Raw genomic sequence first — 20,647 nt, 5'->3', positions numbered from 1 at the left:
ATTAAACAGACAGAGAGGGAAGAGACGCATGTAGATAATTCATTATTCATTGTCTAATTTAACTGTATCAGTGAAGTAAAGGTGATTCTCGTTATTTTTTTAGTTATGAAGTGTTCTCCATTGTGACGATCTGACATGGACTTGTTACTCTGCTGCCATCTGGTGGTAGCAAATAAAGTGGTATAAACACTATCTGTACAGAATGAAAACATAAAATGAAAACAACACAATTAATAAGAAATAATAAGAATATGCCATTAAATACAGTCACGGCCAAAGGTTTTGAGACAGACAGAAATCTTTTTACCACAAACTAAACTGCTTCACATTTATGTTGGCAATTTGCATTGAGTCTAGGTGCTAGAATGCATAATCTGATGAAATGATCAGATGAAATGCAGTTAGTTGTTTAGCTACAAAGGGACCTGTGAGCATCATTTCAGTAATCTTAGGTACAGTTTTAATGACGATAGGTCAGCTGATTTCACTCTGAATGAATCAGAAAAGCAGAATAGCTACTTTAAAGTGGTTTGAGGTAGGAATTAAATCTTCTTTAGTCAACCATGGATATGTTGGCAATGATATTGCTGCTATTAAGATTGCACCCAAATTCAAACATTTCTGAAATAATCAAGAGTTTTATCATCAAGAGAGAGGTTTAGTTCCTGTGAGGAAAACAGCAGGGTGACTGAAAAAGTTCATCTATTGGCAGGATTCAATTAAGGGGGTGGTTTGCCACCAGTGCAGAGCTTGGTAAACAGTAGCAGCAGATCCCTGTGAGTCCATGCACAGAGAGGTGGTGACCTTTGGAAGATAACCTGATCAAAAAGGGCATAAAGGAAGCAATTTCTCTCTAAGAAGACATTCTGAAGAAAGCACCAAGACTGGACTGCGGAGGTCAGGGGTACAGTCATTTTCTCCATTAAAGACCCCTTCAGACTGTTTGGAGCACCACAGAAAAAGACAGCCTGGAGAAAAAAAGGTCATCATTCACATGTCTAATTGCCTGTCTGACTGTCAAAGAAAGTGGACTCACAATTCTCCCTCAAAACACTTCCACGAATAAACAAAGGCTTTAAAGTATCATCGAAGGGCAACTTTCACCAATTATCCAGGAGCGCTTTGTGGATAAACAATGCTTTTTGCGAAGGCGAAGCACAAAGCCACAAGGGATAAATGAAAACCAAAACATCAAAACATTGAAATTATGAATTAGAAGTCTATGCTAGGAAACGCCCAACCTTAATCCCACTGAGAGCTGGTGGTTAAACTTCACAAAGTGAGTGGGCAAATTAGAAAACAAATACTGCAACAAACTCCAAGCACTGATACAGAAAAAGGGTCACCATCAGTCAGGTTTTGGTCCAGACACTGATATATAGTCCCGAAGAGTACATTTCAGAAGTCTTTGCAGACACATTAACACTGTAAATATGTGTGCTTGGCATTAAATTGATGTATTTCTCTTTAAAAGCCTTTGAGACACATAAAAGTTTATTATTGAATGTTGTACTAGAGTTAATGAAAAAACATCTCTTTCAGTCTCAAAACTATAAGCCACAACTGTATACTAACTGTAAACAAAGGCAACAATACATACATAACAACACACGTTACCTGCCTGTGTCGCTGATGACGCTTTTTGACAGGAAGAGGAGGTGGGGGAGAGTCAGGAAGGGGGGAGGGGTCTCGATATGTTACCATATTCTCTGGCCAGTGCACAGAGGGGGGTTTTGGGAGGGGACGAGAATTTACATTGGCGGGAGAAGAAGAAGAGGAGCAGGAGGAAGAGGAGTGACACTCGGCTGAGAAAGAAGAATGACAGAGCTTCGAAAAGAAAAACAAACACTGTAAGATACAGAAGCTGAGCACAAGAAAAGGATAACAAAGAAGAAATTAAGGGGTGGCAGGGTACTCTCATCATTTGCTGGTACACTAAACTACACACTGCAACTAGAGACTAACTTTACATCACTCCACACACCTCATCCTCCGTTGGCTTTGTGGAGTCTCCCTCAGGGGAAAGGTTAACCTCAGACTCAGGGGGCGCTTTGACCAGGGAGGGGGCAGGGTTAGGGTCCTGCCCAAGCTGTGAGTAAAGCTCATTGATTTCACTGACAGTGACATATCCCTGGAGGGTATTATGAGGAGAAGAGAATGGGTGAGGCATAGCGTGAAAACAGTTAGCCATATTACCAATCCAAACAGGAGAATTAGTTATTAGAACACTGCAAAATTTGGTAGCAAAAAGTTACTTACACATGGGTTAGTTACCACATCAGAACAGACAGCATTAATAAACAGGGTGTGAGATGAAACTAATTTCACGACTATTATTTAGTGAGGTCACTGAAAATGAAGTCAAAAGGACAAAGAAAAAGTACTCCAACAAGACACTAATACCTTCATGTTCTTGAGATACATAGAGCAAAGAAGGGACTGACACACAACTGCTAAAGAAGTTGTATCCTAACAAGCAGAGAAGAAGATCCAAATGACTAAATCACAGGGAATGTATCCACTTTTAGAGCCTTAAGCATTCACATCCTATCTGCACGCTGTCAATCAAACCTACCTCCCTCAGAGAGAAAGTCTGGCCACCAGTAAGGTCAGCATATTTTCTTTCCAGTGTAGCAAGGCTTTCCTTTTCCTAACAAAGAAAAAAGAAACAAAGAAATATACAAAACATGCAGTTGCACCTAATTTGATTTTGTACAAAGAGGTTAACAGGAAGGTTTGCTTCATACTCGTTGCAGCATCACTTCAAGGTTGCTCCTTTCCTTCAAGAAGCTCTCCTTTTCTCTCTGAGCCTGCTCGGTTATCTCCGCTGCTTGCTTCTTCAGAGCTAAGAGTCGCTCCTAAAGCGGGAGAAAAACAAGCCTAGGATCAGTCACAGGGTTTTATTCAAACACTCCTCCTAATACTATGATGCTGGCTTAGTTCTTTATTTAAATAACTTGGTGAACTGTGAACCATGTAACTTTCTTGTGTCTGCAGTGTAAAAAAATCGATTTCTGCCAAGGTTTGACTCATAAAAGCGCTACCTTGCGAGCGACCGTGCTGCGCTGGTAGTCTGCGATCTCTCTGAGAAGTTCTTGCGTATGGGTCTCCTTCTCCTCATCTTGTCTGCTCTCCTTTTCCAGCTGCTGGAACTCCAGGTCTTCGAAGCGCTTTGTCTCTGTCTCAAGTACCTCACAGTCCTAATCCACATGATAAAAAAGACGATGAAGGAGTAAAACCCAGCAAGACAAGGAATCGATCAGTCAAGCTGATAATGTACCACATGTTTTAAAGGTAAAGTATAAGATTAGGTTCAAATTCAACCTAATCTTAGAAGTCAGGCTTTTTTAAATATTCTATGTCAAATCTCTTTTAAATAAATAATTTATTCTTGATCTTGTTGACATCTGGTGCCCTTTGTCACTGTTTAGTGCTGTGGCAAACAAATTGTAAAACAAAAAAGCATATCTTGTTGAAATCTTTATAAACCTTCAAGGATGACCCCAAAAAATGTGTAAAAATATGTCAAACCTATAAGTATTATAGATGAAAACCGTCTCTGAATGATGGCACAGTTATATTTGTCTCAGTTATAATCTAAAATTTTAACCAAAACATTCAATGAAACAAACAAAAGAACAGACACTAACCAGATCAAGACATATCTGACTTTTGTGAACATTTAACTGTCATGCAGACACCGACCCACGGCTAATGTTTGACTTGACATGCAACATATTAGACACAACTAAGCATTCCTTGATAACTAAAGAGAAAGAAAACAAAATCCCAATCAAACTTGTCATTTTAAACAAGGAGTTGTTTCGAATAAAACGCCAGAGATGAAACCTAAAACTCCCAGACTTCCCATACTGGTGTTACAGTCTTACCCTTTAGACCAAGGAGTGTCCATACGTTTTGGTAAGTGGGCAGAAATTGCCAGGTCAAACATTTTCAGGAGCCATAAACATGTGTTTAATTAAAAAAATAGAATGTTTTTTACCGGCCCAACAACAAACAAAAGTAGTCTGATTTTTCTGTAGGAAAGGGACGGGTAAATCCCTGTAGATCCTTAAAATGGGTTTGTGCAAGTTTGCCTTATTAGAAGAAAGGGATAAAAACCTTTTGGGTTTAACTGAAAAAAATAAAAGGTCTATTTTTAGTAATAAGAACAAGTTTTGTGTAACTCGTTTTTTAACCCTCCCGCAGTCCTGGAGGGGTCGCACAGACCTCGTGTGCCCTACTCGAGTTTTGCCCCGTCTTTTTCGTGGTTTTCCCACACGCCGGGCTGCAGGGAGCCCTCCACATCACATTTCCGACCATTGCCCTAGATTTTTGGTCCTGCCGGGGTCAGAGCAACCCCGCGTGCAGTTCTTTCCGGTGCCTGCCGTGACATCTGCCTCGCTCTGTACTAGCGCTTAGCCAGGACTGCGGGGAGGGTTAAATGCTCACCATATTTACCCAAGTTTAGTCCATTAATAAAAAAGCAGATTTGAGTGGGGCAACATCTGTTTATGAGTAAAAGTCACTGCTTAGATTTGGTCCGGTTTACTTTGAAGTTATTGTAAGAAGATTTTAATTTGCTGGTAATAATTTTAGCCCTAATTAAAAATTAAAAATATCCATCTGCATCAACCAGCTGTGCTGGATTAAATTTGCATAATTCTTGTATTGCAGTTGGGGGCCACAAAAAACAAAACAAACAAAAAAAAAACAGTCCACGGGCCGCTAATGGCCCCCGGGCCGTACTTTGGACACCACTGCTTTAGACCCTTAAAAGATCTCATTAGGCTAAACCTTTCTAATGAAAGACTGGCATGTAGCAAAACAGAAATAAATAGTGTTATTCAGTAGGAAAACAGAACTGAAATAAAACTTGAGTAAAGCCACAGGGAAGTTAGGGTGATTTAGCAGAAAAAGTGCCAATTTTTACATGCATGATAAAGTATGATAAAGCATCACGTTCCTTTTCCACAGAGTCCAACCTGCAAACGCTTTTCCACCTTTACATTTTGTTAATAGCACACAGTTGCATGTCCTGATTAATGTGTAATTTTGCCTTTGCATGCTTTTTAAGTTGTTCTACTACACAAAATTATTTGCCAAAACGGCTAAAAAGATACGGTGCCTTGCAAAACTAGTTCCAGCTCTTGAACTTTTTCACATTTCATAATGTTACAACCACAAACCTTAATATGTTTTATTCAATGTATCATTGTGAAATGAAAGGAAAATTCTACGCTTTTCAAAGTTTTTTTTATATCTTAAATTTTGAATAAAAATATGCAAAGGTTGGCATGCTTTTGCAATCTTTGCAAAAGAGCTCTAGTTCAGTCACATTTCAGAGAGAGCATCAATGAACAACATGTTTGGCCACAATCTGTCAATCGGATTCAGGTCTGCACTTTGACTGGACCGTATGAATGTGTGGCTGTATGTATAGCGTCACTGACCTGCTGGGCGGTGAACCTCTAACCAGACTCAAGGTTTCTAAAGCCTTTCATAGTTTTTCTTCAAGGGTTACCCTGAATTTAGTTCCACCAAGGTTCCCTTCATATCTGACCAGCGCGTCACTGTGTCTGTTAAGCAGCATAGTGCTGCCACCACTATGTTTCACCCTGAGGATGGTGTATTCATGGTGACCTGCTGTTTTATTTTTCTGTCCTGACATAGTGTTTTGCATGAAGGCCTATGAGTAGTTTTTGTTTTCTTCTGACCAGCACACCATTCACATATTTGATAAGTCTTTTATGCAGATTGTGGCAAATTGGAAACATGGCTTCTTATGGCTTCAAAACAGTTTCTTCTGGTCACTCTTTCATAAAGGTCAGATTTGTGGAGAGTTCATATAGCGGTGGATCTCTGCAGCTCCTCCAGAGTTACCATGCACCTCTTGGCTACTTATAAGATTTAACGCTGTTTCTGTCACTTTTATGTCTTCATAGTTTCTGCACTTGTGTCAGTCTTGCACCATTTAGGATGATAGATGGAATAGTTCTCTGTGAGCTGTTCAAAGTTCGAACATCTCACATAAATGAGATACACTACAGTTTATGTCGGTAATGTTACAAAATATAGAAAAGTTCAAAGTGTAAGAATACTTTTGCATGGCACTCCACAGAGCTGTGTGCAGCGAGTGTATGTGTGTGCGTGCATGTGTGTGTGTGTGTGTGTACTGACCCTGGCTAGCTGCTCCTGCAGGGGCTCCTTGGTGGCTTCAGGGCAGCTGTCCAGCTGGGAGCGCTGCTCACACACAATCTGAGCCAACCTCTCTACTCTGTCCCTTTCTGCCTGCAGCAACTCGCACGCCTGGTACACGCATGTTTCCATACATGTACATGTACGCACATTCCCACGCAACAACACGGACAACAATGTACACATTTGTTCATGTGTACATAGAAAAAAACAAAAACAAGGACAAGAACACATACACACGCAGGACAGAAAGAGGATGGCTGAGTTAGTGGGAACTTGCAGGATGACAGTTAGTTATCATGGCGTATAAGTCAGTAAAATTAGCCTGGAGGGAGGGAGAGGACTGCGCAGGAGAAAATAAATCTGCCAGAGTAATGGAGAGCTGGTTCAAGGGAATTGAGGGGGGTGGTATCTGGGGTTGTATAAATATCGCAACAAATTTGCGTCCTGCCTTTTGTGAAGTTTGTTTGCATGAACATGAAGGAATGGGTGTTGGAATGGAAACAGGGACATATGGGATGGTTTCAACAGAGGATTAACTAGCACATTAATGCTCCTTTTTGTATAAACACAACACAAACAGCCATCCAAAATATGTACAAGCACTCAACTTTATTTCTGAACTGCACCTTTAAGCACTTTCTGATTAAATTGTCTTTCTTTCCCTCTCTCTGTCATTTACTTGCCTGCATCTGTGTGGAACCTTTTATCAGGCGAAAGGACTGAATCCAACAAAAGCTAATCTCTAAGAGTCAAACTTTTGACTGAGCCCAGAATGTTTATCTTTTAATTTAGAGTTTCTTCCCCATCAGCGCAACCACCTGGGAGGTCTAAATGTAAAAAGATACAGCATTGCGTATATTTGTAGTTTTCCTGCAGTAGTGTGTGTGGGACAGAATAGCTTTAGTGACTGCTTTAGTGCATCCTGGGTAGTATTAGCAGATATATATTTGGACCATAGAGTGCATAAGAAGGATTAACACCTTCTGGTTACTCACATGACCCATGAATGTATGAGTCTCTGGGGCTGCCTATATATTTGCAAGACTATATTCCATGGGTACAATTCTGCCAACCGTTCAATGGCTGAAGACATTTTGCATCTTTTTCAAGAGAAACCCAAAAATCTGTTGCATTAAAGTGGAGAATTATACCTTTTCTTTTTCCTGTTGGGACTTTGTGTCCAGGTCTTCCATCTTGGTGTGAAGCTCATCCAAAGCATCTTTTTCCCGCTGGAGAGCAGCTCCTTCCGACTCCTGCTCAGCTTCAACCAGCGCTCGCTCAACTTCTACCTGTAGTAAATAGATCAGAATAGACCTGGGGTTTTATGTTGAAAACACGTCAGGTTTATTCTTACTTAGATAAAACATTTTAACACAACACAATAACAAAGAAACGGCACAGGCTTGAAAGAACAAGGTTCCACGTGTCTTAAAAGGAACACCTAGATTAGAGTTGAGGCAATCCAAACTACCAGGATGGATTTAGCCATTAGCTACCTCTCGAGCAGATTCCTCCATCTGGTTGTCCAGCTCCTTGATTTTCTGCTCCAGCTCCTCGATGTTGTTCAACACCTGAATTCTCTCCTCCTCCACATGCCTCACTTCCTCCTCTGAAGGCATGGAGTATGGCCCTAAGCAGGAAGCTAGATCCTCTGCAGACTGGTAAAAACGTCAGCAGAACGGTCACTGAATTAAGTAGTTTCAAAATGGAACTTCAGTGTAAAACTATTTAAACAGAATAGAATATGTTGCCGTTGTACAACACAATTTGTTGCAGTCCTTTTCAGTGCAAAAAACTTAAATAAAATAAACTACGTCCATGTACAACGTAAAACCAAAGAAACAAGCAATAAAAAACATTAAATACGAAATAAACATGAAGTAAAACTGCCGCACTAATGTAATTTTAATAATCAACTTTTTAAACAAAATCATGGTGTATTTATTATGTCATTGCTGTTGATTGATGGATATTTTTACAAATCTTGCCAAATATATATACATATACGTTTCTTTTTTGGGAGGTTTTTGATGAATTAGTGCCCACCTTCACAAGCAGCAGCTGTCAAATTAAAATGGCAACACTTGGCCTGCTCTAATCTAATAAATGAGCTGTAAATATCCTCCATCTGTGCACACCAATGGTATCAATACTTTCCAAGTATTACGACATGCAAACCTTGTTACTTTCATGCTTTCCACAGAGACAACAGAAGGTATAAAGCTTCATTTATAATTCTGCCATTTATTGGAATTAGTCTGAATTAGGTTAAAGAAGATCATATTTTTAAAAGTAAAAATTACAAATATTGGCACAAAATGATCTCAAAACCTTATGTGAATCCCAAAATAGCCCCAATAGCAGAAGGCTTGATAAGAATATGTGACGGATACCTCATTTGTCCTGAGAGTTCTTACAGAGGGTGACGGGGCAAAGCTTCGGAGGCTGACTGCAGGGGATTCAGCCCAGTAATCTCTGTGTCCACTGCTGCGCCTCTGCCGCACCTGCAAGTTGTCATCAAAGTAACAGTTCTCTGACCCCAGGGAGGTCATGTGACCGCTGCCCGGAACCCCGTTAACAGCTGAAGAGTCAGAAAACACGGATGGCGTGTCGTCGTCGTCATCGTTTACTTGCAGCCTCTCAAGCTCCTGGTTAATCTTCTGGAGGTCCGCAACGGCTGAGGTGGAACTCGCCGCCGGCCGCCGTCCGTCCCTTTCGGCGCGACCGAGTTCTGAACAAAGAGACAGGATGGTTTCTAGCCGCTGTCGCTCCTGAAACGACCACGGAAACATGCACGCAGGTTAAACGAGTCGCAGAAGGTGAAAAGTAAGAGATTACAAAGTTTTTTGTTAGGAAAGGTTTAAGGAAAGGATACATTTTTTTTAAAGATGTGGATAATGCAGAATATACAGTTAATTATTTTCAATTAGAGTGAGATTTTAACAATGCAATACAAACAAAACACTAACTCTGCTATGTTAACACAATGATTACCTGGGGAAGCATGGCTCCAGTCCCAATTAGATTATTATTTATTTTTGAACCCAGTGCCATTCCTTTAATTTATTACCAACAACTTATAGCTAAACAAACATTTTTATATTTAAAGGATAGTGTTTCCTTTCAGTCAGTATCCTTACAGCAAGAGTTCCCCTCCTACTGTTGTCATTGCCCGAGCACAGCTATATGTAGCAAGGTACGGAAGCTGTGAAGAGTCAAAACGACCCCCTCACTCTAAAATCCCTGGACAGAGTATATGAGCCACACAGCGGGGCCTGTGTGGGTAATATTAGAACCAGAGATATGAGGGGGGGGGCATAATGGGTGTGTATGCAAGTGACAGAGAGAGACCAAGTGATGTAATGAGGAGGTGGACAGCTGTCAGCTAGAATCGGAAGCGTGCGGGACAACAAGCCATCACCAGGAATGTCACAAACACAGGAATGTCTGTAAGGTCACATAGAAAATTCAATTCAATTCAAAAATACTTTATTAATCCCAAAGGGAAATTAAATGAGACAAGTTCAAGGATACTACAGTCAAGGAAGGAATGGTGAGGTTGGAGTTAAAAGTCTTCTGATTATTAGATGCCAACAGGCTGAAACGTATTCAGCCATTTCTAACATTTAATGTGAAAGCAGGACCTGAGACAAAGAACCTTAGTAGTACAAGCAGAATGTAATACTAAACAAAATGGTATCAAATCGCCAATATACTACTTGGTCCCTGAGAGAGCAAAGAAACAGAATCATACCCCAAAACTTAAGTCAGGCTATAAGAGGAAGATGTAAACAGTGCAAAAAATGTTATGAACGCACAGTTTTTATTTGAATTTTTGAATCTATCCTAATTTATCGTTTTTATCCTATCAGTATTCTATCATTACTTGTGTGAGACAGATTTTTTAAATTCTTTATATTAGATTAGAATTACTTATGCAGACAAATGTAAATTAATCCTAACTATACCTTGCAACACTAAGCCATAATCTAATTGGGTCAAACATGCTCTGTCCTGCCTTCCTACGTATTTTGTTGCTTGAGACATTTTTCTAGTTTTTATGAAAAGAGCATGACGTTATAGTGATATCTGAACTCTTTCTGAAGTTTAACTTCATATTTTACTTTGCAACTTAGTAACCTGCTCTAGTCATTTTAATTATTTTAGTGCGAAAGTAGTAACAGTTCATATCTACATTTATTAAAGCTTTCAAATTTCTAGATGCAGTTTCAAACAACAACCACTAGGTGGAATAAAAGGTTAAGGCAATAAGAAATGATTTTCTATGAGGAATCTTTGACTAAACTAAAAGCCTGCCAGTGGTTCTGCCTACTGGCCCACTTAACTAGGAACCTATGAAGCTGTAAATTTATTTCAGTTTTTGTTCAGAAACTAAAGAGAGACTGCGTCTCAAATGTTTGAGTAAACAATGCAGAATCATATCAGGGAAAAACAAAGAGTAACTTATTGTTATTTTAATTTTAGGTCAATCCTACACGGGTGAGTCTCCATAATTTATTAGAGTGCCTGGAAAACTGGGTCGGCCTTTGTGGTACAGAACTCGATTGGTCTAAATCCTACTTGAAGGACAGGTACTTTTTTGTGTCAGTAGGTAACTTTCCATCAGAGACCACAAAAAACACATGTGGTGTTCCCCAAGGGTCCATCTTAGGGCCCCTCCTATTCAATATCTACAAGCTCCCCCTAACTCAGATTTTAATAAACAACAACGTAAGTTATTATAACTATGCAGACAACACACAGCTATACGTTACGATGTCACCAGGTGACTATGAACCCATTCAAGCGCTGGTAAATGATTAGAAGAAATCATTGCATGGATGTGCCAAAATTTTCTTCAGCTGAATCAAAACAAAACTGAAGTAATAATGTTTGGACCAAAGGAAGAGCGTTTAAAAGTTAGTACACAGCTTCAGTTAATACAGCTAGAAACCACCAGTCAGGCTCGAAACCTGGGTGTAGTGATGGACACATACCTGAACCTTCAGAGGCACATAAAGGTAGTAACAAGGTCGTCCTTCTATCAACTAAAGAACATCTCCAGGATTAAAGGACTAATGTCTCAACAGGACCTTGAAAAACTAATTCATGCATTCATCTTTAGTAGAATTGATTACTGCAACGGTGTCTTCACAGGTCTGCCTAAAAAGTCGATCAGATAGCTGCAGTTGATCCAGAACGCTGCTGCCCACGTCCTCACTAGAACTAAGAAAGTGGAGCACATCATCCCGGTTCTAAAGTCCTTACACTGGCTCCCTGTAGCTCAGAGAATAGACTTTAAAATACTTCTGTTAGTCTATAAATCACTGAATGGCTTAGCATCAAAATACATTACAGACTTGTTGTCAGTGTATCAACCAACCAGACCTCTCAGGTCTTCTGGCTCAAATTTACTCTGCATACCCAGAACCAGAACCAAACATGGAGAAGCAGCTTTTAGTTCTTATGCTCCACTAATCTGGAATAAACTCCCAGAAAACTGTAAAAGTGCCGAAACCCTAAGTTGCTTTAAATCAAAACTAAAAACTTATTTGTTTAGAGTGGCCTTTGACTGGGCCATCTAAACATTATTAGTTAAGTCTTCAGTCCAACTTTCCTTTCATATTCCTATCAATCATTTTATCATTAATGTTTATTTAATTTCATTTATTTTTTTAACATCTTTTTAATAATTCACTTTTTATTCTCTTTAATTATAAAATTACCTTTATGCCACTGCAATGTACTTTTCCTATTATGTTTGTTTTTCTTTTTTTCATGTACAGCACTTTCAATTGTCTTGCTACTGAAATGTGCTATATAAATAAACTTGTCTTGCCTTGAATAATAAGAATATGGGCTCGTCTTTTGTTGCTCACAATCCAAAACATCTTGCATTAAAGTGTTTAATTATTCTGAAAACTATTTCTCTCTGCTAAAGAGACAGTTAGTAGAACCTGACAATGTGAAAGAGAGATGTATAAAGACAGAGGAGCAGTAACTTTATGATTGGACTTATTATTATGTGTTATACATTTGTGTTTATCCACCTGCTACACTAAGTCTGTAATCTTGGTTTCCCTGACCCACATTTAAATGATGGGCTCTGTGGCTACTGAGTGGTTGAGACCGCTCTGGGCGGACCTCCAGATGACTGACATAAACACGTACCCAAATATGCACACATACACACACAATCCAAGCTCAAGGTTAAGAATAGTCCTGTTAGTATGGGCTAACTGCCATAAGCATCTGTTGAGTGGTAAACCTCACTATGTGTGTGTGTGTGTGTGTGTTAAGCTCCATGGGAGAGTATGTTTGATAGGCCAAAGAGAAAGCTATTTTGGAGATAATCATTCCTATGCTAACTGTATTTCTGAAGTCCAGTTGTGTCGGTGTGCATTCCACACTTTTCCACAGAGCTTACACTTTAAGAAAACAGAACCCATCAGTAAACATGGCTGATTTAAAAAATATAATGCTCTTAAATTCTTCTTAAGTCACATCAACAGAGTCCACACCGAAGACTGTTAGTAGGGCTTATAATGGTTCTGGTCACCAGCTGTTTTTGTTGCTGCGTCTCTAATAAATACTATAAATGACAGCAAAGAAAATAAATCTCAGTAAATACAGATAACCTAATGGGCACATGCCATGAAACTTACCAGTCTCTCCACCTCCTGCTCACGAACCCTCTCCTCTTTTTGCCGTTGGTGGTAATCCGTCAGTTCTTCCTTCCCACTAAGAGAGCTAATACTTCCCCTTCTTTCCCTAAAACCCCCAGGTGGAGTCACCCCTGCCTTTCCGAACGATTGTCTCCTCTCCCCTAGACCCGTCCCATGATCCACCCCTGCTTTCCCAAATGAAGCCCTCATCTCCCCAAGTCCCAATACCGGCGCACAGGTGAGCTCCAGACCTCCAGGTCCTCTTTCTTTCTCCCCCAAGGACCTCTCTATACCTGCAGACACCCCTCGGGTGAAATTAGATTCCGCCTCAGGAGGGCTGGAATTTGTGGAGCTGACTGAGCCCAATGAGCTGGTGGAGGTTAGGCTGAGTTTTTTGGCGACTCGGGGAGAAGAAGAGCCTCCAGCCTTGGATGGGATTGTCACATCTGGTGGGGCAGTTGTCGATGAGATGGAATAAGTGGGGGATGAAGTGTTTTTAGGAGCGGAAAGAGAAATAGACACAACACCTTCACCCTGAGTATTGGTCTGGATATGATTCCTGTTGGATACTTGCTGGTAGGAGTTGCTGGAGCCGTTGCTGAATTCAGGGTTGGCATTTGGATTATTGCTGTAAGACTCCTTGTTTGATTTGTAACTCCCATTAATATCAGCCTGTCTCAGAGGGAGCATCGATAAGGGCAGCGTTCCACTGCTGTCACCCCGATGAGATGAAGAAAGACAAAGTCGTGGCAGCGATCGGCTATGTGATCCGGTCGTAAGACTGCTGAGTGACCCGGCTGAATATTTCCGGGTTCGACTCGTGGGCAATGGTTCTTGGTTCCCATGGGTACGCCGGCCCAAACGGGGGCTTGAGGGCATGCTGACAGCACCCCCCGTCGATGGAGCACGGGCTGCGGAGGAGGGAGGAAGAGAGAGGAGAACAGTATCGCTACTGGCAACAGAAGTGGAAGAACCTCCACCGTTCCATGTGGAAAATAAAGGCGAGGAGCCTGGGTTGTGCAGTCGTCGACTGTCGGGGACACCACGGTTGTCCTGACCGCGGCTGACAGAAGCACGAGAGGAAGTCGAAGGGTCGGATCGTCGTCCTGGAGGAAGATGGGAACCAGATTTCAAAGAAACAGGTGGACGATCAGAGCTGTAGAAACGCCTTGCCTGTTCCTGATAGGCTGATGAAGACATGGCAGGGCTGGAAGTGGGTGTGGTGGGGGGGGACTTAGGAAAAAAAAGATAAGGACACTTATAAACTTAGAAATAAATAAGATAAATTAATTCTGTTTTTTACAGCATGAGATACAAATCCTTAGTAGCTATTCTTGGTATCACTGCTAATAAGTAAATGTTGGTTTTATTTAGCCTAAGAGGGATATCAAGGATTATCAAACAAACTTCCTAAGGTCTATGAAAGCATTCAGAACAAGCATAATAAACCTTGTGGCAGAGCTGAACCATTGCTGACCTGTGTGACGCTAAAATAGGAGGGGTTAGCGTTCCCATTGGCTCTCAGGCTGTTTTCCAGGGCTATTTTTTTGCGTTGCAGGGTGTCCATCAAGTCTCGGAGCTCAGAGGCTGATCGCATCCCTCTATTACTACCGGTGCCTCCCACTGCATGACTGTAGTCACTGCTGAACTTCAGATAATCTGCAAGAAAAGACTTGAAAGAGTGAGCACATAAAAAAGTTTCAAAGAAATAGACTGAACTATATAGAAATGAGAGACAAAAATAACAAATGGGGATGTGATTAATGAGGAAAAAAGTGCTCAAAGCAGAAACAAAAGAAAGAGAAAAATAGAAAAACTTAGAGGTTGTGTGCATACCTGAAGTTACAGGTATTCAAAAATTTGGCTTTTGGCAGAACACACTCAGCCTAAATAATCCACAACTGAAAGAGAGTTTCTAAGTGGAGGATTTGACTCTCACAAACATTTGGGTTTGGTGTGATCCAAAGCAAACAGTTTAACTTGAGCAGAGTTACTTGGAATAGGTTTTTGGTAAATTAAAAGGCCCACAAACTATTGTAGATTACCCTAAATAGCCCCCACCCCCCACCTCCACCCTTTCTAAAGGCCTTTTATTTAAAGTACTCACAGCAGAGTCTGAGGGTCTTTCTCCAAAACCTCAACTGAGTCTGTCTTACTTCCTTCTTCCTCTACCTAATTCTAAGCCAGTAAATGTAATTTATTTCATAGGATCAGCAGATCAGAGAGGATAGTTCTAGTTCGCCACTCTGTGAAGACGTCCATGAAACTAAATATCTAATTTGTCCAATGTGCAGGTAAAAAATTCATTAGGTAAGGCAGCCTGTGAGAAACCTGTCCATCTTTTTTTAAATGTTCTGTGGTTTTATGTGGAAAAGAAGCTATTACAACCTTAAGCTTAGACCACCCAGCGTTTAAATGCCACATTTACACAGAAACACACACACATGCACAGACACACTGTCACATACACACAGAAACACTTTCCTTCAACTCAGAACGTTGGATCTGCTTGAGCAAAACAAAAAAAACAAGGTTTCTGCTCTGTCCAGGCACCATGATTTTTTATAGCTTAGTTGAAGTATTTCAAAGCTAAAACTAGAATACCCAAAAGTTAAAAGTATGAAAAATAGCAGCAAATATGTGCCTGTGTGAGGCACTGTTAAACTTTACATGGAAATGGGGCAGAAAATGAAAGACATCATGAGATCTAGAACCTCACATACACATGCAGTTTGTGTCCATACATGGGCAGATTTAAAAACAGAGGCTTGGTGGGGGTGGTGTGCAACAACCCCTTTATGCCTTAATAACTCTCCACTTGTGACCCAGCTATTCTTGCTTTGTGTGGGAGTCTTCCCATTAAAGTGCACAAGCCAGAACATGAGTCTTGAGGAACCGGATGGTAAACGCGTGTGTGAAGCTTGTGTCTCGGGTTAAAAAGAGCAAAGATTCCACCGACCAATGCACACACACCTTGCACCGATCAATCACTGAGACACTAAGAGCCAGCTGTCTCACCATGGCGACCAAGACCTACCAGATGAGAAAAGCATTTCGATACGTCTGAAGGTAAGAATTTTGCACGTGTGACGTGGTTTGATTTAAATGCACACAAGTATTCTGATCTTTATGCATAACCTTGCTCTTGTTTCTCCAAAACCATGTTCACAGAAGGGAAGCAGGGGTGGTGTAAAGGTTAAACAAGGTTTAAAATGGATATGGTGGCCAAGGAGATGGTGAAGCCTCAACCAAAAGAACCAGAAGACATAAAAGTTGGCGATTGACTACAGTTCTGGTTCAGGGAAGGGTTTTAAGACTTTAAGCCAATCTTTTGTGTAAGTACCTGTGTTGTAGGCTAAGGCTGACACTGGGCTCTTTTGTGGAAGCATGCTCTTCATTCTGCTGGCCTCTGCAGGATGGTTGAATCGGAAGTAGTAGGACTTACCCAAACACAGAGAATATCCTAGAAGAAGAACACAACAATATAAGTGCATAGAATACCTTGAAAAAGTATTCATACACCATCAACTTTTTTATGTTTCTTTTTACTTTAAAACCTTAACATTCACATGACAGACCAGCACAAAGCAATGCATAATTAGTAGAAAGTTATTTTACTAATAAAAGTCAGAAAAATATTGCAGGCATTTGTATTCAGGGTTCCTGATTTTTCCATGTATTTAGCTCCATCCATCTTCCTATTAACTCTGACCAGCTTCCCTGTCCCCCCCTAAGGAGAAGCCTCCCCACAGTACAATGCTGCCACCACCATGTTTCACAGTGAGGTGAACAGTGTTCACTATGTCCCCTGGATGGCTTGTGGTAAACTGCAAATGGGATTTCTTAGGGTGTCATTTCACTAACAGCGGCTTTCTTGTTGCCAATCTTTCAAAAAGGTCAAATTGAATTAATAATTGAATACTTGTCCTGTTGACAAATTGTTTCAACTAAGCTGTGGATCTCAGCAGCTTAGTTGAATGAGTCACTGAAGCCTGGTTATGGCTGTTTTGTGTTTTTTAAGTAAGCACGAAAACTTGGAGGAAGAAAGACTTATTGGAGGTATTTTGTCAGATTTGCTGTAGGATCTACAGGAGAACAGCTTATAGTCAATCTAAGTAGACAAATTAGCCATAACGATTATAGTACAAGATGAATATTACTTAATAAGTAAATGGACCAAACTAAATCTTTTCAGAAGACAACTCAAATTACAACTAATGTGCATGTATGTTGCACATTAGCTTATTAAAAAAATGTAAATAAGCTAGGGATATTTATTCAATGGCAGACCGTCTCTTGCACATGGTCGTGCACAGCTCGCCGCCTCAGCCCCACTGTGTTTGCTCCGGCCATCAATTAGGCTGAGAGGGCCAGGTATTAAACAAGATGTCAGGGTCGCAACCTCTGTAATACACATCCAGCCACAGCTGTCCAAATACCTCAGACGGCCAAGGAAAAACAGCACGGCTAAAACTGCGAGACATAAATGGTTTTTGGGCGTGAAAAGAACAAATGTATAGAAAGAAAGAAGATGAACTTTTCCTCGTCCGCCACGTTTTCTCTGTTGGTTTTTTCACCTTTTTGCTGAGGAAAGAAGATTCAGGTAAGCAAACCCCCACAATGTTAGCACATGTGGAAAGGGCTGAGAGAGCACCTCCTGAATAGCTCTGTTACAGTTGCATCAGATTCCTTAGATCTGAAGTCAGACACCACACTGAGGCAGGAGGGGGATAACAAGAGGGCGAGTGGAAAAAGACTCATTGGAAAAATTTCAAAGCTATTTTCCTTACTCTTTTTTTTTTGTCTGCTTCTTCATTTGCCCTGTTCTTATTTTCACTTACAGCCTCAAGTCCAGTTTAAAAGTGAGAGGATGCATTTTTAACCTTAATTAAATCTCATTAAATCCACGAGGCCCTATCTGCTTGATTTTGTCTTAAACAGCACATTTTTTTCTCTTCCTTCAGAGTTGTAATTCTTAGCACAGGGGGAGACCCGATTGCGGTGCTGAGGTGGAGCAAACACCACACACACACACACACACACACACACACACACACACACACACACACATAAGAACAAAATGTTTAGTCTACACAGCTGGACTGTGAACTATTCAAATCCATACGTATGTAAACAGAATCCTGCAAGTTTAGGCATAAATGGCCAGGAAGTTGCCTCAAGACAGTAAGATCGAAAAGATGAGCTTATGGGAGGGAAAAGCCCACAACACACACACATCTTCACATCAGTGACTCAAACTTAGATCTAATAATACATGGTGGGCATTGCCAGACATAAGTAATGAGAGTCTTTGTGATGTTGTGCATCATCTGTTTGTGAGGAAACAGTGTCTGCTTAATGAATCACAGCACCTCTCAGAATTTAGCAAGAGTCAAATAAACAACTCTTGGATTTTCACAAGTTAACCCTAGTGAAAATCCAATTTCCTTCCCTCAATAACATCACCATGGGCCACCTTTTAAGTGGATAGTAAAATGCATGCCCTGATTTGTTCACGGCTCCTCTGCTTTTTTAATTTCCTCTCAGCTCCTTCATCTAAAAGATCTATTAACTAACCTGCTCTCGTCTTTTTATGGTTTTACAGCATTTATTGCAGTATTCCCATATATGTGTTGCAGGCAAAGGCATAAAGATAAAAAAAAATACTGTTTTAAACACAGTAAGAGCTACTTTTGTTAAAGTGTTTTTATCGTCTAAATTTTGATCACATTTTGTCACATAACCACAAACATCAATGTATTTAATCAGGATTTTATTTAATAGACAAACGCAAACTAGACATGCTGAAGTGGATGGCAGCATCCTGCTTTGTGGTCCAGCGGGGGACAAGGAAGCTGGTCCGAGTTGAAGGGAAGGTGGATGAAGTAAATACAGGACAATTCTGGAAGGAAACCTGGTCGAGGCTACAGACTGTGTTGGAGGTTCACCTTCCACCAAGACAGTGACCAGAAGTAAAATAGAATGGTTTAGATCGAACCATGTTTATGCGTTAGAATGGCCCAGTCAAAGTCCGCACCGAAACCCAACTGAGAATCTGTGGCATGGCTTGGAAATTGATGTTCACTGACATTCTCCTTTCATTCTGAATGAGTCTGGGCTATTACAAAAAAAGAACCAAAATGTTCTTCTCCAGATGTGCAAATCTGGTAGAGACTAACACATCAAGACTTGCAAATGTAATTGCAGTGAATGTGGATCAACAAAGACACATTGGGCACCATAAAACACATTTGATCTCATTCATGTGCTCCCTTGTTAACCAGCAAATTAAGTTTGCTTCCCTTGTCAGAGCATGCATTACCCACAACACACACAGCATTCAAAGACCCTCTTACATAACAAGAAAATGCTTAAAATTTGTCTGTATATACATTTATAGGATCATTTAAGGTCTGGTGATCTACAAAGTCAGACCTCAGAGTCTTTGAGGACACAGATGTAGGGGCCGCTTCCCGTCTGGAGCCAATTTCTGTTCCCATGTAGATCTGCGCACGCCACACTGTTATGGGAGGGGAAACTCTTGCTCCGTTTGGTTAACATAAAAGGAGGAATTGCCAAATTAAGACCATTAGGCTAGCGTGTCAAAATAAACGGGTTGTCAAGATCCCATGTCCAACGAGTGCCTGAATGAGGGTAGGTGAACTGTGTCTTTATCAACTTGGACATGTGATTACTTTTGCAAAGTAATCACTTAAAGACTTCAAAGTACAGTCAGAACAATCTTCACCAGATCTCATCTTCATGAAAAAAATGTCACAGTTAAAATGATGTAGAGATCCCTTAGATGCGACAGAAGAGTTTATTCATTCATAAAATGATGCATAAACACAGGTCCCAGCGGGAGAGTAAAATGGTCTTAAACCACAAATTAACCCTCTTTGGGGCAAAGGGGATCAAAAGCAACTCCATGAAAACAGTGACTGATCTTTCTCAGGGGAGGCGTTAAAGATTCGAATGCTTCTCTGCAGCTCAGGTGCTACAACCTGTCTGCTTGTTTTCAAATCTTACCCGCCTTATCAAGCCTTAAAAGCGGTAAAATGAACAATCTTCCATCTGTTTTAAACCAGAAATAAAGACAAAAGGTGAGCAGAACAAATAGATTTCTGTGCCTCTGTGTTATTATTAAAGCCTGATAAAAACATCCAAAAAGTGCAAATGGTAGGCAGTACCTGCGAGAGCAATAACCTCCAGGATAATGACAGGTTTTGAATTCAGGTGTCAGGTATCGTGACCACTGTGTCTGCCTTCATCACCATTGACTGCTTCTCTTTTGTTTGCTCACTCCTCTCCTGAGAACCTACAAGCTTATTTGTAACCCCAAGGCGCACACTTAAATGTTTTATCCAAATAAAGTGCATGTAGTATGGTGCAACAGATTGTGATACAGCGCAGCTGGAATCTGGCTGAAAGTGAGAAATGTGACTTTCAACACTCTGTGGCTTGGATTGCTCTCTGCAGGACCAGTGATGTACACCTCCAATCTAAAACTAGTTCCTTATCCTATTATTTGCAAAACTTTTGTTTCACAAAGCTTTTAATTTAATCTGAATCAGCGATGAGGCTAATAAAAGTGGCAACATCAGCTTATTTCAGTGTAATCTAAGATTCAACAACATTAACCAGCTATCTTGAGATCTACCAGACAAAGAGAGAGATAACCAAAGCGAAAAGAGGCTCATTAAAGTCATACAGATTACACTTAGAACATGTAACCCCTCCAACTAACTCATAATACGTCGAAATGAGACGTTGGGCGTTTG

At 40.6% G+C, this 20,647-nt stretch overlaps 1 protein-coding gene across 6 annotated transcripts in view; it reads right to left on the bottom strand.

Annotated features, from left to right (window-relative positions):
- phldb2b (pleckstrin homology-like domain, family B, member 2b) overlaps nucleotides 1–20,647 on the bottom strand; it is a 48,131-nt gene that overhangs the window by 13,450 nt on the left and 14,034 nt on the right. For 3 of the 6 annotated variants that reach the window (XM_047349543.1, XM_047349544.1, XM_047349547.1), the window contains 11 exons: nucleotides 16,210–16,329; nucleotides 14,344–14,525; nucleotides 12,867–14,099; nucleotides 8,595–8,972; nucleotides 7,698–7,859; nucleotides 7,353–7,490; nucleotides 6,181–6,309; nucleotides 3,045–3,200; nucleotides 2,748–2,858; nucleotides 2,576–2,650; nucleotides 1,985–2,131 (listed from right to left, as the gene is read on the bottom strand). In XM_047349543.1, coding sequence (XP_047205499.1) covers nucleotides 1,985–2,131; nucleotides 2,576–2,650; nucleotides 2,748–2,858; nucleotides 3,045–3,200; nucleotides 6,181–6,309; nucleotides 7,353–7,490; nucleotides 7,698–7,859; nucleotides 8,595–8,972; nucleotides 12,867–14,099; nucleotides 14,344–14,525; nucleotides 16,210–16,329 — 2,831 coding nt within the window. Of the gene's footprint in view, nucleotides 1–12; nucleotides 1,828–1,984; nucleotides 2,132–2,575; nucleotides 2,651–2,747; nucleotides 2,859–3,044; nucleotides 3,201–6,180; nucleotides 6,310–7,352; nucleotides 7,491–7,697; nucleotides 7,860–8,594; nucleotides 8,973–12,866; nucleotides 14,100–14,343; nucleotides 14,526–16,209; nucleotides 16,330–20,647 lie in introns of those variants that run through there. The other 3 variants (XM_047349548.1, XM_047349545.1, XM_047349546.1) reach the window with 3 other exon arrangements.

Source organism: Girardinichthys multiradiatus, chromosome 21 (genome assembly GCF_021462225.1).
Source record: "Girardinichthys multiradiatus isolate DD_20200921_A chromosome 21, DD_fGirMul_XY1, whole genome shotgun sequence".
Taxonomy (NCBI): Eukaryota; Metazoa; Chordata; class Actinopteri; order Cyprinodontiformes; family Goodeidae; genus Girardinichthys; species Girardinichthys multiradiatus.
This window is presented reverse-complemented; position numbering and strand designations above follow the sequence as displayed.